The sequence below is a fragment of the Lachancea lanzarotensis genome, scaffold LALA0S09, assembly GCF_000938715.1.
Source record: "Lachancea lanzarotensis genome assembly LALA0, scaffold LALA0S09, whole genome shotgun sequence".
Taxonomy (NCBI): domain Eukaryota; kingdom Fungi; phylum Ascomycota; class Saccharomycetes; order Saccharomycetales; family Saccharomycetaceae; genus Lachancea; species Lachancea lanzarotensis.
Window position 1 is genome coordinate 665,880 of NW_019212887.1, and position 24,945 is coordinate 690,824.

The 24,945-nt window shown below is 42.9% G+C and overlaps 10 protein-coding genes across 10 annotated transcripts; 4 read left to right on the top strand and 6 right to left on the bottom strand.

The window, feature by feature from the left end:
* Positions 1–864: 864 nt before the first annotated feature.
* NGL1 (LALA0S09e07074g1_1) lies at positions 865–1,959 on the bottom strand (the record flags this gene model as incomplete). The annotated part of the gene is made up of 1 exon (XM_022770905.1): positions 865–1,959. One exon carries the CDS (start codon positions 1,957–1,959, stop codon positions 865–867), a length of 1,095 nt encoding a protein of 364 aa, XP_022630199.1.
* Positions 1,960–3,145: 1,186 nt separating this feature from the next.
* LALA0_S09e07096g (LALA0S09e07096g1_1) lies at positions 3,146–4,291 on the top strand (the record flags this gene model as incomplete). Its single annotated transcript, XM_022770906.1, has 1 exon — positions 3,146–4,291. One exon carries the CDS (start codon positions 3,146–3,148, stop codon positions 4,289–4,291), a length of 1,146 nt encoding a protein of 381 aa, XP_022630200.1.
* A 167-nt stretch (positions 4,292–4,458) lies between these two features.
* TPD3 (LALA0S09e07118g1_1) lies at positions 4,459–6,393 on the bottom strand (the record flags this gene model as incomplete). Its single annotated transcript, XM_022770907.1, has 1 exon — positions 4,459–6,393. The coding sequence occupies one exon, from the start codon at positions 6,391–6,393 to the stop codon at positions 4,459–4,461; it is 1,935 nt and encodes a 644-aa protein (XP_022630201.1).
* A 301-nt stretch (positions 6,394–6,694) lies between these two features.
* On the bottom strand, positions 6,695–7,783 carry PEX15 (LALA0S09e07140g1_1; the record flags this gene model as incomplete). The annotated part of the gene is made up of 1 exon (XM_022770908.1): positions 6,695–7,783. The coding sequence occupies one exon, from the start codon at positions 7,781–7,783 to the stop codon at positions 6,695–6,697; it is 1,089 nt and encodes a 362-aa protein (XP_022630202.1).
* Positions 7,784–8,147: 364 nt separating this feature from the next.
* On the bottom strand, positions 8,148–11,831 carry LALA0_S09e07162g (LALA0S09e07162g1_1; the record flags this gene model as incomplete). Its single annotated transcript, XM_022770909.1, has 1 exon — positions 8,148–11,831. The coding sequence occupies one exon, from the start codon at positions 11,829–11,831 to the stop codon at positions 8,148–8,150; it is 3,684 nt and encodes a 1,227-aa protein (XP_022630203.1).
* A 1,926-nt stretch (positions 11,832–13,757) lies between these two features.
* On the top strand, positions 13,758–14,827 carry LALA0_S09e07184g (LALA0S09e07184g1_1; the record flags this gene model as incomplete). Its single annotated transcript, XM_022770911.1, has 2 exons — positions 13,758–13,982; positions 14,069–14,827. The coding sequence occupies 2 exons, from the start codon at positions 13,758–13,760 to the stop codon at positions 14,825–14,827; spliced, it is 984 nt and encodes a 327-aa protein (XP_022630204.1).
* Positions 14,828–15,347: 520 nt separating this feature from the next.
* Positions 15,348–16,064, top strand: LALA0_S09e07206g (LALA0S09e07206g1_1; the record flags this gene model as incomplete). Its single annotated transcript, XM_022770912.1, has 1 exon — positions 15,348–16,064. One exon carries the CDS (start codon positions 15,348–15,350, stop codon positions 16,062–16,064), a length of 717 nt encoding a protein of 238 aa, XP_022630205.1.
* Positions 16,065–16,267: 203 nt separating this feature from the next.
* On the top strand, positions 16,268–17,262 carry LALA0_S09e07228g (LALA0S09e07228g1_1; the record flags this gene model as incomplete). Its single annotated transcript, XM_022770913.1, has 2 exons — positions 16,268–16,474; positions 16,555–17,262. 2 exons carry the CDS (start codon positions 16,268–16,270, stop codon positions 17,260–17,262), a joined length of 915 nt encoding a protein of 304 aa, XP_022630206.1.
* Positions 17,263–17,292: 30 nt separating this feature from the next.
* On the bottom strand, positions 17,293–18,756 carry GSH2 (LALA0S09e07250g1_1; the record flags this gene model as incomplete). The annotated part of the gene is made up of 1 exon (XM_022770914.1): positions 17,293–18,756. One exon carries the CDS (start codon positions 18,754–18,756, stop codon positions 17,293–17,295), a length of 1,464 nt encoding a protein of 487 aa, XP_022630207.1.
* A 1,652-nt stretch (positions 18,757–20,408) lies between these two features.
* GAL11 (LALA0S09e07272g1_1) lies at positions 20,409–24,332 on the bottom strand (the record flags this gene model as incomplete). The annotated part of the gene is made up of 1 exon (XM_022770915.1): positions 20,409–24,332. One exon carries the CDS (start codon positions 24,330–24,332, stop codon positions 20,409–20,411), a length of 3,924 nt encoding a protein of 1,307 aa, XP_022630208.1.
* Positions 24,333–24,945: the final 613 nt, after the last annotated feature.

Genomic DNA, 24,945 nt, shown 5'->3' on the forward strand with positions numbered 1-24,945 from the left:
GGTATTCATCAATCTGTGCTTCTCTTCTGGTTCGACATAATTTTAATTTACAGTACTGTACCGACAATCTTACTGTAGGTCGAAGTCCTCGTGATCAGATTTCGATCTTCAGGATATCGATCAAGAATGAGGAACAGAGAGCCTTCAGATTCGACTAGTTGAGCTTGAAGGAACTGGATAAGAAGCTTCGAGGAAGTGTTGTCGGTGTTGAAGAAATCAGGAATTTCCGGTGGTTTTTGATGTAAACTAAGGAAAATTACATCTGGTTAAGTTATAAATTTCTAGTACGAATGGAGGTTGGAAAACCGCTTACACGGACATGTCGTTATGATGGTAGCGGTTTAAGTGAGATGCAGTGGTGATCTATCCTGTCAAAGAGACTCCAAATGTGTTTTTCTGGGGGGAAAAAAAAACGTCTTTGAAATTGCATCAATCTTCTTTACGATGGACACCTCGGGCCTTGAATGGTGCTTGTACGCGAGGTGTAGGAGTATGAGAAGCGTGGCGAGAGTAAGTTGAATATAGAAAATGTTTTGCAGCTTCTCCGCGATCTTGTCTGGTAAGTCATGGTAGAGTCCAAACCTGTAACGTCGAAAAGATAGTGGAATAGTCGATACAGGTTAGCCCTTGATTTATCGGTTTGTTTTGCTGCCCGAGCTAATTTGTGCTATTTTTTTTTTTTTTGTAGGACTATGACGACGTCCAGCGTCGTGAATATAGCCTGCAACAATAGCTTGCTTACAGCACATGGAGCACACGCAAATCAATATCGATCGAAGCCTCACACAATTCTGCACACTGACAGTTGTGAAACTCGTTCGCTACCTTCCGTAGCCATTCCATGAATGTGCGACTAGTTTACTTCTAGTCAAGTAGCTCCAATTCTGTCAAAATTGGTATATGGTCGCTAGGATGATTCTTATTAGGCAATCCGAATTCCTTCAGCAAGTTGAGCTCCTCTGAAATTTCGACACCACTCAAAATGCGCTTAAGTCTGAAGTCGTTATCATGGTACCAAATATAGTCAAAGATGCCCTTCAGTTTGCCAGAGTAGCAGGTGTGATCGAAAAGCTCGGAAGGTGTATCCTGGTATATATAGTGGTTCAAATAAGGTCGAAGTGGGTTGATCAGACTGAAGTCGGACCGCTGCACACTTTCTCCCTTGAGAAATTTGACGACTGGTGAGTTTGGGCTCGAATTTAGATCTCCCGCAAGCAAGATCTTGATGCGAGAATATGTAGCTCCATCTCTGCCGACAAGTAGCTGTTTGATAACGCGGTGCAATTTACGCATGATGGTCAAACACTGACATAATTTGACCTCGTCGTACTTCCAGTAAAGATGCGTGTTGATGACCACGAAAAGTGTTCTGGTTTCTTTATGCATGAGCGACACAAACAGGCTAACCTGGTTTCTGCTATGAAGCACATTCAGCAAACTGTCCTTACCAGTTTGCTCGCCTGCGCCATTGGTGAGTGTGACAGTGGTATTTTTCAAGTAGTTGAGCTCGCTGATATTGAAAAGTCCCATTAAGTCGTTAAGGTAGATGCTAGTAGTGGAAAGATGCTGGAACTTGTCGAGATTGTAAAAAATCCCAACACCGTCCATTTCATCCTGCGGGCGTTTCCAATATGCTGGTGGGGTCTTTGAAATATAGCTACTTCCATAGTTGATTTTGTTCTTACAATGTGGTTTCCAGAATCCTTCGTAGTCTTTCACTGTCAGTTCCTGTAGACACATTATATCTGCTTTGTATAAATTCAAAATCTCTCTTTCAAGTAGTCGATGTCGATACGTCCAGTCTTGGTATTTTTCAGGAACATATGTGTATACTTGAGGCCACATATAGTACGGAGAAAGCATGTTATAAGTGAGGAGTGTGAGGCTGGCTTTACTGACCGGCACTGAAGCATTTTCCAAGAGTGCGTTACCTACTGGTAGCAGTTTCCTCGTGAACATGCCGTTGTCTTCTTGGGCGAAAAGTAGACAAAAAACAGCCCCGAAAAAGGTCAATACCAGAGAACTAGAGAAATTGAAGCTGTTTCGAATGATTTTCTGCAACAAAATGGGCTAAAGATGACGATAAGAGGTCTTTTCGGACTTTCAACAAGTTCCTGGAGAGACGATGGATGGATGGTTCATGAGAATTCGTCAAAAAAGGTAAGGCTACTAATTATTTGTTAAAAGATCACCGTGAACGAATAATCACATGACCATTGTTCTTACAGTCACGTTGTTTTTAGCTTATCAACAACGTACTTATTGCGATCTTCATTGTATGTAGGGATGAGTCGTGAATGCCTGTTCTGCTAGAGGTGTGCAAATTTCTGGTGCTTTAAGTGACGAGACAGCACTACTTTCAAATTGTGAAATCTCACTTTATTTCAGTCACTGACGTCTGGAGCACGTGATCATGATAGTTTCTCAGTAAACTGACGCGATCTGTTGAGATAAGGTTTACCGTTAGTTCGGTAAACAAATTTTCAATCCTATATTGTTCAACAGATCATCTTGTTTTATGTCTTTACTTCATCCGCAAAATTTGTCTTAGCGTGTGAGACAGCAATAAAAATGGCTTACCGCTATGAACGTAAATGGAAGTCCCGAAATTCGTTACGACAGTCTTATTTCAATGAGAAACCCCTTTCAAACATAGCCGATGGTTTCAATATTCTTCTGGCGTCGATCAATGATGGATTCTTATTATCTGACACAGGTGACAGAATAGTATAAAGTGATCAAGTTTTTTAATTAGACCCTTTCGAGTGGGAACTATGACGTTCAGAGAAAGGTCCGAAAACTAATCGGTCAAGAAACCTAACGTGTGCCAGTCAAATCAATGCCTTATTGCAGTGGATTCCAATCAGATTTAACGGCTTTTGATACTTCCATATTTTTCAATATCCAAATTTGGCTCAATATTGCAATTTCCGAGCATCTCAAATAGCGCTTCTAATAACATTTCCAAAAGGTATTTTCGAACTCTTTTGGTCGTTTGTCCTGTGTGGTAACCATTGCTGCTTAGAAACGTCCTAGAGCATACTTTATAACTGGAGGTTTTGCCTCAATTGCCAACAAACCGATAATTTTTGTCCAAGCCAGCAAGAAGGCTCTGCTATACGTAAAATCCGCTCGTTCAATAATCATGCAAACAAGAGCCGGCAAGCGTAAGCGTGTCGAGATTGAGCTCGAAGAAGGAGATACTTCCAAATACTTCAAGAAAGAAACTAGTGAGATATCTATACCAAACTTGAAGAAAACATGTCCATCAGACATACAAGGTATCGACGTTGAAATGGTCAAAAAAATGGGTCCCGATACGTACTATGATTGGGTGGATGCCAGAACGAAGGACGAAATTACCTACAAACCGATCGCTGACAGATCTGAATTCCCTCGAAATTTTCTACCCATATATCAAAAGGTGAGATTGATGCGCTCCAAAATTGCTACACCTGTTGACTCAGTAGGGTGCGCCATGATTCCTCTTACTGTTGGCAAAGAGTTTGGAGAGTCAAAAGAAAAGATGTTGCCACGCACGTACCGTTTTCAGCTGCTCCTCGCATTAATGCTGTCTTCTCAGACCAAAGACGAGGTCAATGCTAGAGCCATGTTCAATCTCAAGGAATATTGCAGAGATGACCTTCAAGATCCGGAAGGTGTCACTCTAGAATCCATTTCCCGCATAGACCAGGAAATACTGGCACAACTCATATATCCTGTGAGTTTTTACACGAGAAAGGCTCTCTACATCAAGAAAGCTGTGAAGCTTTTAAAGGACAATTTCGATGGTGATATGCCCCCGGATATCGTGGGACTATGCTCTTTACCCGGTGTAGGTCCCAAAATGGGCTACTTGGCACTCCAGAAAGGATGGGGCAAAGTTGATGGGATCGGTGTCGACGTTCACGTCGATAGGCTCTGTAAAATGTGGAAGTGGGTGGATCCTCAGAAGGCAAAAACTCCCGATCATACTCGCAAATTATTGGAAGAATGGCTACCCTACGATTTGTGGTATGAAATAAATCCTGTTTTGGTTGGGTTCGGTCAGGTCATTTGTTTGCCCAGGGGGAAAAGATGTGACCTATGCATGGCGAACGACGTCTGCAACGCAGCAGATCGCAAAATTGTCAATTCTGCAAAGAATCGTAACGAGCTGCGAAAGAGTCGGGGGAACGTTTCCAAATGGATCGAATATTTAGAGGAAACTACCGGCGCTCAAGAAACTGTAGAAAAAGATGGTGAAGTAAAAGTGATCTTGGAACAGAGCGAAACCGATGTGAAAAGGTGAGTAGTTTCTGCTAGGTATTTGGGGTTTATGGGGTATTGTAAATTATAGGAATAAAAACGGGCAAACTATTGACGTGCACTACATCAAAACACTAGCATCTTCTCCTATTAGGTTACGAATTACATCTGGCTTGTACATTGATCTAAAAACAAGTACCAATATAAGATTCATGCTAGAAGGGCTTTAGATTTCGTTAGACTCTCAGCCGCAAAATACCTCACATCGACATCATTGTCATGAGAAAGTTTCTCCAAAGAGGTGACTATCGTACTTTGGATCAGGTCTTTGTTCTTACTTTTATCGGCACAAAGACTCTCAACTACTGAAACGTAAGATTTGGCAACGTTGAATCTTATGTTTGGAACGGCATCTTCGGTCAAGTGATTTATGAAAGGAAGGACTTTTTGAGTGATGACGTCGTTGGAAATAACGGGAACCAATTCGGTTAATGCATGCAGTAAAGTGATTCGGTAAACAAAGTTTTCCAGCAGTTGAGAGTCAGAGGTCAAAAGACGAGATATGATTTTTTCACTGGCCCAGTCCGAACCGAATATTTCTGTCAGGTTTTTGAGGTTTGTGACAGCAGCCTTTCTGATCGAGTAAACTGTGTCCCATAGCCACGAAAGACAAAGATCTCCTAGCTGTTTGTCGAAAAATTCAACGCCCAGCTGTTCCGCAAGTAGCGGAACGTAGTCAATGATGGCCATTCTCACCCTCCAATTAGCATCTTTGGCAAGTTCAGTGATTGCAGGTAGCAGGTTCTCAGAGAGAAGGTCTATACCGACAACTTCGTTGACTACCTTAAGTTTCGCGATAATATTCAAGCGCACATCGGGATATTCATCTCTCAACATGTTGAGCAGAATAGGAATTAAAGTTTCGATAGCGTCCTGCTTAGGGACGAGTGGCGCCAAGTTGGTGATTTCAGACGCAAGAGAAGCCCTCACCATTTCGCTTTCGTCCATACTCAAGTTTTGTACTACCGGTAGCACCTTTTTCAAAACTACTTGTGGGTCCCCAAGAAGCTTAGCAAATCCTGGTAGCTGTTTCGCCACCCCTTTCCTGACATCGCTTTCGTTATCTTCGCACAGAGCCAAGAATGGCCCGGAGAGTTCGTCGATGTATCGAGGCGTGGCGATGAACTGATGCGCTAGCTCCTCGAAATGCTCCGCAGCCATGTAACGCACTCTCCAAGACTCATCACCAATCAGTTGGATTGCTGATCTCAAAAGGTCCTTGGAGTGTGTGGTATCATGTTTCTTACTGAAGAACTTCAAGATGGAAATCAAAACGTCGACTGCCAAAAATTTCACCGAATCCTGGCCATCCGTCATAATTTTTTGAAACATACTGGAGATGTAGTCCCAATCATCGGATGTAGACAAGTCCGGGTTTTGAGTGAGAAGATCAATCAATACGGGCAAATTTTTCCCTGCCGCTCGTCTAACCATTGGGGTATCGTCTTGAACCAGTTGCAAGTACAAGGCCAACAGCTCTTTCCGGAACTTGTCGTCTTTGACTCTTACCAAAACTGCCCTAAACAGGCCACAAGACGACACTTTGGATGAGAACCAGTCGGCGGTGGCCAGGTGCTCAATCAACGGGATGAAATCATGGAACAATTGGTCTTCCGAAAGTTCTTGCGCCACATTGTTGAGCGATTCCACAGCTTTATCCCGAACCAACGTTTCTTCGGTGGATGCCAAAATTTCCAAAGCCGGAAGAAGTAATGTTGCGAATTTGGACCCACCGATAAAAGGTACAAATTTCCCCAATTGTTCAGCCAAGACGTTAAAAATTTCATCCTCGTCATCCTGAGCCACCTCACTCAAAAATGGGATCAACTCATCACGAGCTCTTTGAGGTCCCAATGCTACGGCAATAGTATCCAACTTTTTCATAGCTTCGACGCGGTTGCCAATGTCGTCATGTTTCAATCCGTCCATCAACAGAGCCAGCGGATACAAATCCTCTCCTTCTTGTGGCCCGTTCCCACTGTCTGAAATGTCATTTTCGGTAACATCAGCATTTTTGCTGCTTTTAACTTCCGGTTCACTCATATCACTGTTCTTGTTGCTTGTATCTTTATTGTTACCGCCCATAAGTCGACGAAAAATTGACCAAAACTCACGGCAAAAAGCTCAGTATACAGATCCCAAGCTGGACAACTAGCAGAACAACGGTTTTGGCTGTAAATAGGGCCCACTTTTAGGTCTTGAACGAACAAATAGGTTTTGGATTGATTTGGTCGATGCTTCAACTTTTCCGTGAGCTCTGGAATTTAAAGGGGAGAGAAACATGCAACAAAATTCGAGAGTGGCCGGGTAATAAATTACGGTTCCTAGTTCGAATCTTCTAAGACGCATTTTAAATTCGATTTTTCGAAAACCGGTTCCACCAGCTTTAGATGCTCATCAAGATATTCAAAAGAGTTACCAAACGCCTGAGAAGAGCTGGGATCTTCCTAGCCAGCTGGCTGATGGTGCCTGATTTTTTGAGCACGAAGAGCAGAACCAAAACGACGACTGGCGCGATTTTTTTGTTTAGCAGGTTCCGCGACAGACTTGTTAACGTATTTTGGAAACGCACAAGGCGCGGAAGCGAAAACAGCTGCGTCTGTGGCTTTTTTCTGGGTTTTAAAATGTTGTTGTGTGCAGCAGCAGGTTGAGGCTTCGTTTCCGGGGTGTGATGACTGTGAAATTTCTCGTCAACCTTTTTGGTGTGCGGTGTCTTACTTTTGCGACGCCCTGGCGATTTTGACGAGTGTGAAAGCCCGGGGTTTTTTTTCTCGGCGAGTGTGTCTAGTTCTTGGATTATGCGATTCTCAAATGTGTCTCCTGAAGATGTTTCTCGTTGCAAAGCGACTCGAAGCGTTGGAGTCTCATCACATAGAATCGTGAACAGAGCTTTGAGCGATCGACACTGCAAACCACGACCTTGCAGAGAGATCAGGTAGAACATAACGAGGTTTCGCAGCTGGCGCGTTTCTTGAATAGTCTTGACAACGCTGCTGACATTCATTATAGTTTTTTTGACCAGTTCGGCCAGTTGCTTCATTGATGTTACTGAATTCTCTTGCTCTGCGATTTTATAAGAGCATTTGAGATATGCCAATAAGCCCGCAATGAGCTCGGTGGGCGGCTTACCAGTCAGTTTTTGTTCAGTTGCAGAAAACTCGGTTTGGGCAAAATTGATGCGGAGAACCTTCATTACGCTAGTGCCCAATACATGGAAGTCAACCTCCTGGCAAGCACCCACAAAGAGTTTCCATATTTCGTAATTTACACTTAAAACCTCGGGACTCAAAAGTCCGCGATTTAGCATGCCCTCCAAGCATTGCTTGTGATCTCCCTTGATAAAGTCGTTCAAGCATGCTGAATATGCTTCTGAGGTCACATCACCTTTCATAGAATTGTCCCCTGATTCAAACGCTGTATCGTTCAAAAGCTCTTCTATCGTTGTCCGACGAGCTGTAGCAGTCTCTGCTTCCATTGTTAAATGCACTTCTAAACAGCTCACAGAACAGATCTGTAGGCCAACAATCTGCAACACTCAATGAATAGTAGCAAACAAAATAAAGTTAGCAGAGTTTCAAAGCGACTAGACCTTCACTGGACACCTAGCCAACGCTTCTTTTCATCAGGTTTTTCAAGATCTAAGAAATAGGTCATCTCAGTTCGCCTTGAAAATACTAATTCACTACCACCGAATGGACTCCCAAAAAAAAATGATATTTAAAAACTTCTCGTTCGCCTTGTAGCTACCTAATGTCCACTTATAAATCCCTTATATACATACTGGAAATGTTTTAGCGCTTTTTCATCCAGTGAGTCTTTCAATAGCCCGAAAGAGTCCTTCAAACTTCTAGCCATTTATCGTTGCTAATGTCTTCAATAGAGGGCCTTTTACTGACACATCTGTTCAAGATCTTGCGTATGAGGGTGACACAGTCGTCACTCACATGTCGACCGGAATTTATCCTCAAGTCGGCATCTAGAATCTCATCAATGTTGTAAAAAGGATTCTCTTTGAAGATAATGGTATAGAGCAGGATTCCGACGGCCCATATATCCTGGGGTTTGCCCTCGTAAGGCTCCCCTCCTAGAACTTCTGGAGCGGCGTAATCGATAGTGCCCACGAAAACGTCAAAGGGCCCACTTTTGATGTAAGCCGCGGATCCAAAATCCACAATTTTCACGAATCCGTTACTTTCCACAATTACGTTCTCGTCCTTGATATCTCGGTGCACAATTCCGTTATCGTGCAGATGCTTTATGCCAGACACAATCTGCTTAAAGATCAGTCTCGCTTCATGCTCAGTCATGTCCGTTTTCAGCTCGATCAAGTCAAACAAGTCAATGGACCCACTTAGCCCATGAACAGGCGTTTCAATATAATAGTATTCGTCGTCCTCGAAAAAATCCAGAAGCTTCAGAATGTTTTCGTGCGGCTTGGCATTCAATGTCGCCATGATCTGTATTTCGGAAGGTATGGTGCCCAATTTTCGGTCTCGTACCCAAGTGTCTACCAAAATTCTCTCTTTGAAGATCAACTTGATTACCACAATGTAATTCTCCTTCTTATGCATACACAAATCCACTTTTCCGTACGCGCCCTCTCCCATTTTTTGCAATACTGCAAAGTCAGAGAATTTCTTTACGTGTTTTAGACTCCCAATGTTAGTCGCTGGCTCGGTAAGAAATGTCTCTTTGGGAGTGGTGAGGTTGCCCCTTCGAGCAGCCTCCTTTTCTAACGACTCTGTCATTGGACTATCATCTCGAGATGGATTGGACGTCAATGACAAGATCAAATCCTCGTTTAACTTGAAATTCGTATCTTTCAAGAAGAGCGACTTATCTTGTCCATAGCTTTTCGTGATGTCCAACTTGGACTGAATCTCGTCATTTAATTGCTTCATTTCCAACTTCCCCGCATTGTCATCCATTGAATCGTCTGTAGGCGTGTCGGGAGAATCGGCAATATTTTCTTCTGATTGGCCACTATGGTTTTCAAAAGACCCCACTGTGCTCCCGTCAAGTTTGAGGCTATCCTTGAGATTGGGCAGCTCGTCCACATGCAATCTCCCATTAGGAGTTTTTAGAGAACTTCTTGAAGTAGACCCGCTACCAACAAGTGCTAGCTCACTTTCCTTAAGCATCGGTAGCTGCGACGGAGTAGTTGTGTAGTTTTCGAACACTACATCTCTGGAGTGTGTGATCCACAGTAATGACGTCGTGCGGTTTATGACCCTAAGCTGAATATCGACCTTCAGTGAAGATCCGTCTCTATGTATAGCGTCGATCCCAATCGAGTTGAAAAAACTCTCCTCTTTGGAATTCATCTCGGCTCGGATTTTTCTGAAGAAATGCTCCGTGAGAACTAGTCCTCTGTTAGTGGGAGATGTTATGTCCAAATGGGGGTATTTGGCACTGATAAAGTCTATCATTTCTCGAAAGGGAGGAACGATGATAGACATGTTTTGTCCGACCAATTGAGAAGCATGCAATCCAAACATATTCTTTGCAATCGACTTGTTGAAGCTCACCAAAGTAAAATCTTTAGAGTCAATGAAGAACATACCTGCTTGATAAGGTAAACTATGGATCTTGAGCTTCATTTCATTTTCCAAAATTGATGAAGATATGGCGCAAGGAATATTATAGTTAAGATGGTTGAGAGTAAAATAGCGTACTTCATCAATTGCATGCGAAACCTTAATCGGTGCAGGTAAAAGGTCGCCATCTTTAACCTGTATGGTTCCGTCTTGGACATCCATCAAAAGTTTCTTGAGTGAATGACTCAAGTCGCCAATGTCATGAATCTCGTCAGGAAACTTCACACTCTTTTTGGGCCCTTTTCCACCAACAGCGCTTTGCTGCTCTTTGCTGTCTGATTTTTGTTTTGTACCCTTTAAACCAGCACCGCCAGCGATATGAACCACAGAGAAATCATCCAAGTTCAGAAGGACGTCCATGAAATCACAGGGAACTTTTTCAAAAACACAGAATATAAGACCGTTCCTCTTCTTCGCCCAAATCGATGACCAGACCAGTTCGGAAGATGACTCACCCGGCTGAATAATAGCCACAATCTCTCCCGTGAAAACCTGTTCCTGATTCTCGCTAGCCATAATTTTGTTCAAAACAAAATTACGGCTGTCGCTGTGAATCAGATCAAGCAGTGTGAGAGCTCGCAGGGCATTCTGAGATATCCCGAAGGTCAGGCAAGCAAGATCATTTGCAGACTTGAACTGCCACGGAAACTGCTGTAAACAGGTGAAAATTGCCTGTGGAGATGAGTTCTTGCTGGAAAAAGAGGTGTGTATAAGCCTGTTATTCATGGACGTGCTCCTTAGACTTACGAATGAGGAATCATCAGTGGATGCGTTATCTGCATCCGGGTGAAGAACTTTTTCCGCCTCTTCTGCATATTCTGAAGCATTCGACTTTTCAAAAAACGGCTGTGCTAAACTCTCCAGTAAATTTCTTTTTAGAGTGTTTTCATGGTTAACTGCTCTTTCGGCAGAATCATGAGCGTTCTTATCGTCTTGATCAACATCTAGAGAAAGCTTATTGAAGTTCAAAAGTGATATCATGTGAAGGTCCGAAGCTTTTTCAGTACTGTTGTTTTCTAACGCGTCATTGAGTAAAGACAGTAGACTTTTTAACTCGTTTTTGGCATCAAGAAAGGAATCGTCGTGAAGAAATCCATGCCTCATTGAAGCCGAAATATCTTCGGAATCGGGCTGAAAAGCGCCATCCACAGAATTTCTCTTACTTTGTTCAATCTTAGATGTATGGAGCCACGGTTCACGCGGCGGCAGTGCCTTGTAAGCAGTAGAAGGCCTTGATGCGAGAGCCGAAGGCTGAAAAGGCCCAGTGCGTCTTCCAGAGGGCCGAAGAGAGCCAGAAGAGCCTTTTGCACTTGAAACCAGAGCCGTCAGAGCGGCAGAAGACGCATTTCTCAGTCTTGTCGTCGAAAGTGGTGTCAAACCATCCTGACTGTAACTTCTGGGGATATTAGGCCTGCGTGGAGACTCGATGCCATGCTTGGATACCCAATTAAACTCCTGATGACTTCCACTAGGTGTTTGGACACGAATATGATTATCCGTGTGGTGCTCGAGTAATAAGGCGGGGTTGCGGATCATAATCTCCAATGAACGCTTCAAGATTCGCAGTCTGACCGCAAGGGAGTTTGGTGAAAGAGGATTATACGAGTATGCATGCGTAGAGTCGTTGGGAAATGTCAAAAACTCTTTAAAGTCTATTTCGCTCGCAGAAAGTGAACATGAATCGTCAGCCATGGGTGTTGGACTTCTTGCGCCTATTGCACGTGCTTTTGGACTCACGGGTCTGCTGTTACCATCAGTAGTTGCACTAGTTATCTCTTCGTCTTCAGTATTTGCCTCCTGCGGTTTTTCAATCGAACTCGATGACTTTTCTGTATGCTCATCTTCTCTTGTCTGTTTCCCCATATATAGCTTTTCTTTGAGTGCTTCAAACCGGTGTTTGCTGTGAGGCGCACCAATGTACGGCATGTAACGCTACCACAACACCCAGTCTCTGGATTCAAGTATGTAAACCAGTGTAATGTTCACCGGGGCCAGGTTCTTTAACTTTCAAGCTCTTTGGATTCCTTATCAAGGATGATGAGGTCAATGAACCAAACAACGCAGTAAAATAGAGGAACTTGCCGTTTAAAGACTATTTTGAAAGGAAAGGTGAAGTTATAGACACTTTCAGCCACGAGGACACCAATTCCGTGCGTTTCGGAAACAAGTTGATCGTCGAGATGCGTTGTTTCTCTTGAGTATTGATTGAAAACAAGATTGAAGTTTTCGTCGAAGGGAAAGACGTCAGTGCCAGGTAAAAGTGATCGAATTTGATGATCAAAGTTCTGGGTTACTGACTCGTGCTAAATCCTCCAGACGGGTCAAGGAAACGGTTTAATGGCAAGGAAGCCCTCTGTATGATGGGTTTTGGTGCATTTCGTGCCGGGTTTTGGCCAAATGTGGATTACGAGAGTCAACAAATGTGAAACTTGCAAGTAGTAGTTATTGGGAAACATTATATGCGGGGAGAGCCAAAACCAGAAGGTAAGTTGGGAATGGGGATGTGAAGATGTGGATTCAAGGTATAGAAGACTAAAGTAAATATTGTATGGCCGTTGGTTTCGTGAGCTTCTAAAAATCAACTAGTGTAGTAACGTCAGATTAGGTAGGCCACGTGACATGATGCTTTTTGTTAGGTGCACACTTAAAAACGAATAGAATTGGGTGTCCAAGAAGACAATTCGTAGTTCATAGAAAGCTGGTGGAGTCGGAGAGTAAACTCAAGAGGGATAGATACTAGCTATGAGAGTTGACGCGCACTTCTATAAAATCTAATCGTGAGAAATGACAAAATTGCAAAGCTTCACAGCATTTTTAATGTTAGTAAATCGACCAGTTCCAGCCCGAGCGTCCCATTCTCTGAACGGGTAAAGCTGATTAGTGTAACTTGAACTGAATGAAACTGTGAAAGAGATAGATAGATATTTCGAGTAATTCCGTATACATTGAATGTAAATCATCATCACGTGACAGAAGATGTAATTTGCATGCATTAACGCAGGGCTCATCTATGCAAGCCATCGCTGCAACGGTGGTCGCGTTAAAAATTCAATAGCAGGGTACACATCACTGATAGCTTTATTTCGGTTTACATTTGGTAGGTTTTTCTTCTGATAAGCATGAAAAAGTGTGTTCCACAGTAAAGTGAACGCTGAGTTTCTACTTAGATATGAGCCCTAATTGTATTGAAACGTTTCGTGACGTTTTGAAACTACGGTTTGAAAATCGAGTTTTCTATACAGGAAAATGGGCTTTAGCGAAACGAGCTACGGTAAAGAATTGCCTCTGTTATGCACGACAAACGTCGGCCCTAGTTCGACCTTCGAGAACCCATTTCGACTATCTCTAAATCCACCAAGCACGCATCTGAAGCGCGTCATAAAGCCTTTCAGGAAAACTGCTCGTTCTACATCAAGTCCGCCAAGTAGTTGTAATACAAACTCGCTGACCTATCTTAACCACATCGACTCTTCTTACTGCTGTCAGAACAGCTCATCTCATCTCATCTCATCTCATCTGTTGTGACAGGCTGTTTCATACTCAATTTACTCGAACGCACGGTGTAGATTACCCCAGTTTGAGACGTACTAGAAAAAGACGTACAAACAGCTCGAAAGGGGATCTATTACCCAATAGGGCAACAGAGCGGCAAAATTCGTTTTTGTGTCATATCCTAGATTTGCGGAGTATATAAAGCGTCCAAATCTCGCCTAAGGCCAAACATTCTTTCTCTCTTCTCGTCACCACTACTCTTCCCTGTGGCAAATCAGTGCTTTTATCATCAGTAGGTGGATAGATAGTTTTAAGCATAACTAGATAACTGTATAACTGTATAACTGTATTTAAGGCAAAATGAGTTTCACCGGGTCGTTAATCTTGAGCGGTATTGGCGGCTTGATGTATAAATATGGTGGCCAACAGGCAGTCAAAGAGGAGGATCTACCTGTAGGGACACGTGGGCTAACTCTTGGCTTCATTCAGGTGAGGATCAAGGTTGTGAAAGAACGCTGGGGAAGAGTGTCAACCAATTTTTGGAACACGTTGGTGCGCAGTGGCGGTTATAAATACCCATTTCGAGTAAGTTAAGAGACATTGCTTTATTTTGCGCGGTTGTTTTTTTTTTGTTGTTGCGAATACTAACGGAATGGAACTTTCTTCCATAGGGCGTTTCTGAAATGTTTAGGTCAAGTATATACGTCTACCATTGGGGTAGAGCTTTTGCGTTTTACGTTGCATTGTACTTGACCGTGGCTTTTGTTTACTTCATCACTATTTTACCTGTGTATTTGGCACTTTTGGCATTCTGCGGACCCATTGGCTTCGCTATCGCCTATTTGCATTTCCTGTTACACTCCAATATGCTAACTATGCTGGTGGTCCGGTTCACACAATTGAACAATACCTTGTTTGATCTGACGTTGACCCACAATGGGAAAGACGTCTTTGTCAAACGGGCCCTTGATAGTCCAACATTACCCATCAGATACTACATCCCTATGAACACGTACTATTTCTGGTTCAATCACTTGCCATGGAGACTAACAGTGCACTTCATTCAATTCATTGCGCTACTGACGCTCTTGCTCATTTCCCTCATTCCAATTTTGGGACCCATCACCTTCAACGCGCTTATCTCGCCATTTATTGCCAGACTTTATTTCTCGAGGTTTTTACGTCTCAAGAAATTGGACAACAAACGTAGGGACGATGAGTTTTATTTCAATCTGGGTTTGTACATTTCCTTTGGATTCGTGGCAGGTCAATTAGAAATAATTCCATTCGTGTCTGGCTTAATCTATTCCTCCAATAGTGTCGGAGGTGGGCTCTGTGCGATTGCTGCACTTGACGCCGAAGTTGCCGCTCCAGCTATTTCCAATCAAAATGGCACCACTGGTGAAGTTCGTGAACCCACTGTTGCATGAATAGTTTCAGAGAATAGATCGATTTTTTGCATTGGTTTCCTCTCTCCTTTTTTCGCATAAGCTAAATCTCGCATCTAACTTTAATACCTATGATTTGCTTAGTTCGACACTATCGTCGCGCTTCTTGTTTACTTTGTGTCGCGTCAATGGTGTCAGCAATCCACAGGCGTTTGAAAACTATAAAAAGGCGGTGCTATTTATGACATACGTATTTCAGATGAGAGACAAGCAGCCACATAACGAGATGACCTCCATTATGCTACCAATGGCTTACCGTAATGACGATCCACATTGTCAAGCAAAGCAGTCTATCATCAGTAATGTTCGTCTTTTTCTGTTGGCAAAATGGGAAACGTGGAGTAGCCGAATAAACGTGGCAGCGGAGAGTTTCCTCAACAATCTCTTTGAAGCACGGTTTTGGCTATACCCTCTTCAAGTATGAATTACTCACTGAAAAACCCAAAAAAATCACCAAGACTAACAAACTGTTGCATCTTCATCTTAGGGGTTCGGTTATGCAATGTGGACGAACCTCTTTTGGAGAGAAATGACCTTGATATTCTTGACGTATTTGTCAAAGTTGATTTTGGTATCGATCGTCTACTATCTGCTTCTGTTTCCCTTTGTACTTGGTATCAACACCGTAATGTGGGGACCATTGGGAATAACTGTGGCAGTTGTTCACTCGATCTTACAAGTCAATATGTACGCGTCTACCTTGACCCGACTTCACAGTGCCAAATACGCGCCGTTAGTCATGGAGAGACTCACAAGCGTCAAAACTCAAAGCAATCCGGCTGTTGTTGTGCACCCCAATTCGGTGTCTACTGCGCAACAAACTATAAGCGTAAAACCCAAAAGGCACTTGGCCAAAGCAGCTTTCAGTTTTATGGTCAAGTTGGGTTTCAAAATGACTTACTTCACATCGCTATTCTTTCTGTCCCTAGTACCTATCGTTGGCATTCTTCTGGTCAGAATTTCACGTTCTGGCACAATTGGATACCTTTACTCGGTCCCATTTTTAGCCGCACAGAGGCCACGACCTCTAAAAAAAGGTGAAACTTTTTACCAAGACCTGGGTAAGAACATTGCATTTGGTGTCGTTAGCGGAATTCTGGAATTATTGCCAGTTTTGTCTGGCCTGTGTATCGCGACTAATTACGTTGGTCGCGGTCTATGGATTTTGGATGAAAGAGTGTTCAATTCCATCCATGAGTTTCACCGACGTAGCTTGTAGCCTCCATTTAAGAGGCATTGACTGAACAGTGGTGAAGGTAGAGATAGAATGTTTACGCCCGTCTATACAAGATCACTTCATACCTTCCCGACACCTTTGACGCATTCAAGTTTTTGTGATAGAAATAAGAGATCTACCCGCTAGAAAGCTCACAAAGAACGCACAATCCATTCGTACCATTACCGACTCTTACTAAAGCAGAGATGACTGAAACCTACCCTCCTGTAGCGCTCAATTTGCGCCATAAAACCTCTCAGCCTATCGAACAACCTAATACACCAAAAAGTTACGTTACAGGTGAAAAATTCAGTTCTCTGCTCGCAGAGAAATTAATACGTCGTGCCGGATATGTTGGAAGTAACTTTTTGACAGACCTCTTCGTGGACCAAACTTACTTCTATCCAATAATGGTAAGTTTTGAATTTTTTGGTATTCTCGATACTACGTTAACAACTTACTAACCGCCAACTGCTCTTGCGTTTCCATTCAGGGATTTTTCAAGTTTTTAGTGACCCCTTCATTCTGGCTTTACAGCCTGGTTTTAGCATTTTGCTTTGCTTGTATCTTCGTCACAGTTGCTGCTTTGTACTATTTCTTCCTTGTTCCCATTTTGCTAGCCTGGGCAGTGACAACATTGGGACCCATTGGCTTCATAATAGTACACGTCCAATGGTTGTTGCAATCTAACGCCATTGCTGTCTCGCTCACAAATATTTTGATATCGCCGGTGTTTTCCAACAGCATATTTGATGCTGCATTAACCAAGATGGGACATTCTGACTTTTTAGAGAGCGCTAAAAAAGTACTAATAGCACCATTGAAAAAACTCACATGGAAATCTCCTGAATTTTGGTTTGTGGTTGTTCCCAGTAAAATTGGGAGTCTAAAACTCAAAGTCTTCTCAAGCGTTTTTCTGAGCGTTATTTCGCTGATACCCATTATTGGGCCTACCATAGCCAACCAATTGCTGAGTCCGAAGAGAGGCTTTTCTTATAACCGAAGACTGTTTGAACTTAAAAGCCTGAACGGCTCCCAAATTAAAGACAAATTTTATGAGCATTTGGGACAGTACACGGCTTTTGGCGTCATGGCAGGCTTACTTGAATTGATACCAGTGATGTCAATTCTTACCATACCGAGTAATATCATAGCAGGTGCGCTTTGGGCTTCCGACGAGTTAAAGAAAAATCAAACTTAGGGTCTAGATTTCTCAATATACGATATTCTATCAATACAGAACCACACTGTCTACACAGCCAAAGCCTGCGGCCACACCACCTTCATCGGACGTACTGGATTTGGACCTCAATAACCATCCTGCATATTCATTGAAGTAAAGCTGTTTGTCATCAAAAAGGACCCAGCCAAATATTCCTAGTTCGCTCAAAATAGGTTCTCGCAAATTTTCATTGCCTCTGATTACAATGTTTTGAGTCGTAGGCTCTGGTTTGATGAGTTCCATCAAGATGTAACCACTCCAATCTCGTTCATCGATGCTTTTCAAGAAAACCGGAATCTCAGATTTATAGATATTATTTCCACCTCCTTCTCTCTGTGGTTTTAAGACGAAACGCCCTGGCGATGCTAGAGCCATCTTCTTGGCTTGTTTTCCTAACTCTGAATCGTCCAATGGGTACAATTTCACGAATGAAGTGGCAAGTTTCTCGCGGTCATTATCATTAGGAATGAATTGCTTCAAAATTGCATCTTCGGTTAAAATCTGCTGGATTTTTTTGACTCCAGCTAGCTGCGTCAATAAGTTTGGTGCCTTTATAGCGTAGCTTGTTTCCAAAACTAATCTATTTTCCCAGTCCTGGGCGCATGTAAAGTCCTGGGGAGAGTATCCAGCTCTGAAATACACCAAGGATATTTCTTCTCCTGTGGCCTTATAGTACAGTCTTTTGGTGGCAGCATCAATTGTTGTTTTGATGCCAATTTCATGTATAGTCAAACGCACAGACTTGATCTTATGTTTCTGGAAAAGCTCATATTCCAAGGCCCGCTGATCAAACACATTCCGTTCACCTTTTTGAACTAAAAAGGCCACTAATGTGTGCGTTTCTGCGGTCTTGAATTTTTTTACCGCTTCTGCAATACCATTGGATAACAAAGCAGTAGAATCGGACACTGGAATTTCTTGCTGATAAAATGGCGCGCCAGTGTCAAGGGAATATTTGCCTGTTTCGTTCAAAAATCTGTGAAGTTGCCCTACTTTTGTTGACAGCCCACCAAAAGACACCGACACTGTATTAAACTCGACTTGTTTAGCCAAATACGTTTCAGCATCCAGCAAATAGTCTGATCTAAACAGTCCAAGTGCTAATGGTTGAGAAATACCTCTCTTTTTCGCGTCCAAGTACAAATTCCACAGCTTTCCCGTGAATTCAGGATCAAATTCAGCTAGCTCGCCAATCCGCTTACTGAGCCAGCCGTCTTGGTCCTGAGAAATCTTGGCATAAAGTTCATTGTACAGCGTTTGGACCGAAATTGCCTGCTCGAAACTTTGGCGAGGAAAAGGTGTTGGATACAGAGTGGTTGGGGCTAACTGACCCTGGGAAATGTTGAAGTTTGGTGGATACATTGCCAAACCATTGGTCAGACCCCATTGGCTAACTTCTGGCATCAATACAGACTCAATTTCATCCGGGGAAATTTCAGGAAAAGCAGGGTACTTACCGCTAGAGTTGGACATTACTTGAAATGGGCTTTTGAAGCACAAAAGATGCCAAACCGTTGGCTTATGAAGTAGGAAGAACAGGATGTGGATAACCTTTCTCGAGGCTGACATATAAAAAGTGTTGATGTCATCAATGACGAATACCTTACAAATATTATATTACTTGCAGATAGGTAAATGGTGAACCTTCTAAACACCGATGTCACTATAACTTATCGGACCAGAATAGATACCTGTTTAAAGCTGTGAAATATGTTCTATTTTGCGACATTAGGACTTCAATATAGAATAACGGGTTGAAATATAATTTAACCTTTTTTCAGCGTATTAGAGATTGGTAATGCTCTCAAACAGTATATCCAAAAAAAATGCGAATTTTCCAGACATCTATGTTTTAAAGTGACGCAGTGCAATCCAAAAAATGCCTATCGCTTTAAGACGTCTTGATTTTAATTTAAGGATATCTATTTGAATCTCTTTGGTGATTCGTTGCCCGTATAAAATTGAAAAAAGAACTACTGGGAAGTAAGCTGTCATTCAAAGATTAAGAGTATGACACACCGGCAACTACTGCTGCAGCTATTCTCAAATCGACTCTAGAGAGGTAGAAAGGGCTCTCTGAAGGGCACATCTAAAATAGTGTTGTTTTGGACTACAAGGGATATTGATCAAATTAGTTGATTTCGGTGGGTTAGTTTAACGTCGAATAATAGTCCGAAAAACTGTTGCGAAAAGCTGTAGCGAATATTACATTTAGGCCCCACATATCTCAGAATATTACGCAGTATACTAGAAATTGAATTATTTCCTTAAAAGCGCGGATACTTAGCGTCGGCGACAGATTGTAGATAAGTGCAAGTGCGGTATTACCTTTGACATTGGGTTACGTCCTGCTGCTTTGCCTCCAAATACAGTCAACCAACACGCCCGATCCGCACTCAAAGAGTTTGCAGTTTGAAGTTCCCACATGACAGATTTGAACAGCGTTTTTGATGTACAACCTAGGATAAATACTTACATTTATGTATATTTTATTATCACGAATACTGGGCCACTACCACCAAGGGCTGATAACCACGATCACACTCAAGTAGAATTGTGAGTCGTTTATTTTTGAAGAGAAACGCACGCTCCTTTGCGACGACAGTTGTCGATTGCATGGGACGATGATTTGCTGGATTTTAAGATGCCACTAAAAACTGTCAAAAATTCCCCTAATCCCATGTTACCGCAAGTTCTACCACCACCTCTATGAGTTTCTTGTTACCGATACGTCTGAATTCTAAGCCTCGTCCTGGAATCATAGTTTACTGTCAAAGTCGTCTTCTAAACCACCACAGGGCAATCAAGGCTGGGGTTCGATCGGATTCCCTAGAACCGCCACATTGTCTTCACTCGAATTAACGAAAGCTGTAGGTCCACCTTGACAATTGAAACCGTCTTTGTAAATGGACGAGGTGCGGAATAAAGAATCCAGTATCTAAAATCACATCAACAAAATTCTACTGGACTCAAAGAAGCGAAATGGTATATCCATATCCACCTTTTCTCAACCTTTCGGATCTCGATGGCAGCACGTCTTATCGCAAGAGCAGCTTACAATCATTATCTTATCCTTTTATTAAAACCGTTATTAAAGTAAAAATCAACGTATTAGCTCTCAACAACTAAGCAGCAGCTTCCCATGAATTCCACTGCCATATGTTGTTCTCCGTGGTGTCTTGAGCGGTAACGTCTTTTGAAATCTCTTTTTTGATATCATCACCAGGGACTGTAAAATAAAGGTCCTCTGGTGAGTCAAGCTTGATCTTTTTAGAATCACTCATTATTGTCGTTGATGCGGGTGATATATTTGGGCTGCTATCCAAGTCAGCCGCCTTTCTTTTCAAGCCACCACTTTCAAGTTCAACCTTCTTTACATCGAATGAGAAATCAGATATATGCGAAGAGCCGTAAACGTCCTTGAAAACGCTGAAAACATCATCAAGTTTTATCGCAAAGGGATTACTCTTATAAAAAGATAGCGCTGGATTTGGTGCGAACATGATTTTGTTATCTTTGATGGATACGTTAGCGTAGTCCTGTTCTTTCCCCCACAAAGCAGAAGTTTTGGCCGTCTTCTTCTTTCCTGCACCATTAACCTGTTCTACAACCTCCCGTGGGATAGGATTCAAGAGCTCAATCAAATCTTCGCTAACACCTAGGCAATCACCCAGTGAGCTCAAAAATAAATCTGCCGGCGAATAGCGAAGAATGTCTTGCCTGCGTTTGAACCTCGAGATAATCTCGTTTTTGCGAATCACCATTCTTTTAGAATTGTCCTCATCCTCTTTGTATGGAAAGTTAACTGGGGCAGGATTGGGTTGCGCACCAACAGCAAGAGATTTCGGCGAAGGACTAGCATTGTTGCTAGCAATCTTGTTCACCATAGGTGATAAGCTTGTCGTTACAGCCGCTGCCATGTTGGGCGTATTGCCTCTGCTGGAGTTAGAAATTCCACCCCCGATAGCCAAATTAGGGATGTCGCTAGAAATCGTGGCAGCAGGTACCGGTGTCGAGACTTGTTTCATAGCCATCTTTTTCCTCATTTGAGCCTGCTTCTTTGCCGGCGATAAACCAGTTTGTTGGGGTGACGATTTAGCATTTAGAAACTCAGGAGAGTTGAGGAACTCCATGCCAGCGGAGCCTGAGCGAATATTCTCCGGTGCGGTCTGAGGCGGCAAGTTGGGATCCGCATCCATTCCATTCCCGCTAACAGGCCTTGACCAGTTATTCACCTGTGCAGTGGGTTGACTCTTCTGCTGTTGCTGTTGTCTCATCTGCATTTGCTGCTGGATCTGCTGAAAAGAGCCCTGGATACGCTGCTGATTGAAGGTTGGATCCGCAGGGTTTACAGGCAGCGGTTGGTTCTCTAGTTGCTGTTGCTGGGGCTGCTGTTGTGGCTGTGCTTGAGGTTGCTGCTGCTGCTGCTGCTGCTGTTGTTGTTGCCTTGCAGCGATAATTTGCTGGTGCCTTCTCAAAACCTGATCCTTGATAAACTCATAGTACTTTTGGTAGCGGAAGATCACCTTATCAACTACCTCAGGCGGTACGATGAAGACCCCTCTTGAAGCGTGCTCAGTTATTTCTCTTGCCAGCATTCTTATTTGAAGTAACTGCCTCACGTTTTCTTCATTCCTAGTTATCATGTAGAGAGTAGGTATGAAGCTGTCGACATTTGTGAACAGTTGACGATTTAACTGAAGCTTATTTCTGATCGACTGCTTCTGTTCTTGGGAAATCTGATTTGTGATGTTCGATAACCTTAGGTGAGACTTCTGAATCTCGGCAGAAATTCTGCGAAGCACCATCAGATCTTGCTCTGTTGGACGAGGTAAAGAAAACCTTGGCTGCTGTGGGCCTTGAGGCGCAGCCGTTGGTACATGGGGTGTAGAATTAGGGGTTCCTGATGCTTGAGCATTTGAAACAGGGCCAACATCATTGAAGTTATTATTCGTGTTGGAAACGCTAGTACCCCCATATGGCCTTCCCTGTGCTATATTTGCCGGGACTGGGGCATTGTTACTAGCTCCATTTGATGAAAACTGACTCATTTGAGGGACAGGTGCGGCTTCCATTGGCGGCGGCGCAGCCTGCTGTTGGGGAGCGGCATTTGCGTTATTCATTTGATTTCTTGCAGCTTGGAGTTTTTTCAAAGCCATCTGGTTGATGTACTTTTTTATATAAACAGCCTGCTGCTGGGGGGTTAGCACTGACGGAAGTCTATTTGTCCTCTGTAAGTCTGCAATCAGTTTCTTGCCGTTCTCATATAAAGCTTTCTGTTCAGCTGGCGTGAAGATTTGATTCAACCTGTTGAGTACGTTAGGTACTTCTTGAGCCGGCTGTTGTTGAGCTTGATTCATTCGCATCGGCTGTGACTGAGCTTGATTCATCTGCATTTGCTGTTGCAGTGGGGGCTGCTGAGGATGCGATTGCTGTTGTTGCTGTTGCTGCTGCTGCTGCTGCTGCTGCTGCTGCTGCTGTTGTTGTTGTTGTTGCTGCTGCTGAGACTGCTGCAATTGAGATTGCCGCTGCTGAGGGCTATGTTGTTGAATGGTAGTCTGACTCATCATTGGACGTTGATTTTGCGGCAACTGTGCCATACTCGGAGTTTGAGTTGGAGGTCTGGCCTGCTGAGCTCCACGATTGTTGGTGTTCGTTTGCTGAAGCTTAGACTTGAACACAATCTGCTGATGCATCTGGTAAACCTGTTTCGCGATTTGCAAATCTTTTGGGCCCAGTCTTTTCTGCTGTGCAAGTTCCGTAACCTTTTGCCAAGTGTTGACACCAGGTGGTAAGTTCGGGATTCTTTGAAGCAGTTCGCGTGGAATCTCGGCACCTTTCATCTCATTAATTAATTGCTGTTGCTGTGGGGTGAGTTGTGGCCTCACGGGTGCATTAGGAACAGGTCCATTCGGAGCTGCGCCGCTTCGAAGCTGCTGTGCGGCCTGCTGCCTTAATTGAGCCTGTTGATTGAAGAACATCTGAGAATTGATGTTATTGTTGGAGGAGGGGTACTGAGAAGATCTTTGCTGCTGCTGCTGCTGCTGCTGCTGTTGTTGTTGTTGTTGTTGTTGTTGTTGTTGTTGTTGTTGTTGTTGTTGTTGTTGTTGTTGTTGTTGTTGTTGTTGTTGTTGTTGTTGTTGTTGTTGTTGTTGTTGTTGTTGTTGTTGTTGTTGTTGTTGTTGTTGTTGTTGTTGTTGTTGTTGTTGTTGTTGTTGTTGTTGTTGTTGTTGTTGTTGTTGTTGTTGTTGTTGTTGTTGTTGTTGTTGTTGTTGTTGTTGTTGTTGTTGTTGTTGTTGTTGTTGTTGTTGTTGTTGTTGTTGTTGTTGTTGTTGTTGTTGTTGTTGTTGTTGTTGTTGTTGTTGTTGTTGTTGTTGTTGTTGTTGTTGTTGTTGTTGTTGTTGTTGTTGTTGTTGTTGTTGTTGTTGTTGTTGTTGTTGTTGTTGTTGTTGTTGTTGTTGTTGTTGTTGTTGTTGTTGTTGTTGTTGTTGTTGTTGTTGTTGTTGTTGTTGTTGTTGTTGTTGTTGTTGTTGTTGTTGTTGTTGTTGTTGTTGTTGTTGTTGTTGTTGTTGTTGTTGTTGTTGTTGTTGTTGTTGTTGTTGTTGTTGTTGTTGTTGTTGTTGTTGTTGTTGTTGTTGTTGTTGTTGTTGTTGTTGTTGTTGTTGTTGTTGTTGTTGTTGTTGTTGTTGTTGTTGTTGTTGCTGCTGCTGATAGTGCTGTTGTTGTTGCATGGTCGAATTGTTTCGACTGTTTTGAGACTGGGATGCAGCTTTCGCCATGCTCTGTTGCACATTGGCTATCGCCTTCTTGCGTGCAGTATCCATCGCCGCTATTCTCTTGCGTATTGAGTCCAAATACAGATCCTTGGACGTACTACTGGCATATAGACTTTTTTCGAATTGCTCGGCAGTCTTTTTCAGTTTTTCCAAATTGAAATTCCCACGGTCTCCGCCATTGACTCGGCTGATCTGTGCCAAAATTTGAGCGAGTTCTGTAATATACTTGGACCGCTCCTGATTCGACAAAGTCGATCTCCAATCGCTGTCCATCGCTTCCTTCAATAAAAAGGATTTGGTAAGCTAATCGGCAGTCTCTGATTGAATAACCAAAGGGACGTGGACGAGAGAGGGGATCAAAGAATTCCCGAAAAAAACAACAAAAAGGAGGAAAGGAGGGAAACTAGCGCAAAAATCGACTTTTGAACCACTTACAGAGTTCTAGCACTTTTGAAACTATCCCAATAGCCTTAATCTTGAGCTTGAGACAAATTTGTCCAAGTTCGCACCGATTTGACAATTCTCGACTCCTACCTGAAAGCTAGGCCAAAAATCAACCAAATTGAACCGAGAGAAGAGCGGTAAACAAGTTTTTTTGCTGCCACCCTGCTGCGAAGTAGATACACACTAGTTCTACGAAAAATGTTGATTTTGGAGCCTGTAAAGGTAGCCTCCGATAGTTTGAACTGATCAAGGATATGGTAAGATTTCATCATGGGAGAATATTATACATATCGATAGAGTAGATTGTCGAAACTACCTGTACATCACTATAAACGGGAATTAATTAACTGTTAGATTTGGCTCACGTGACTGATGATAAAAATGGTCATTGGACTATCAAAACGAAGAGGGCGTCAAAGTTGATCAATTGTGCTGGATCTGA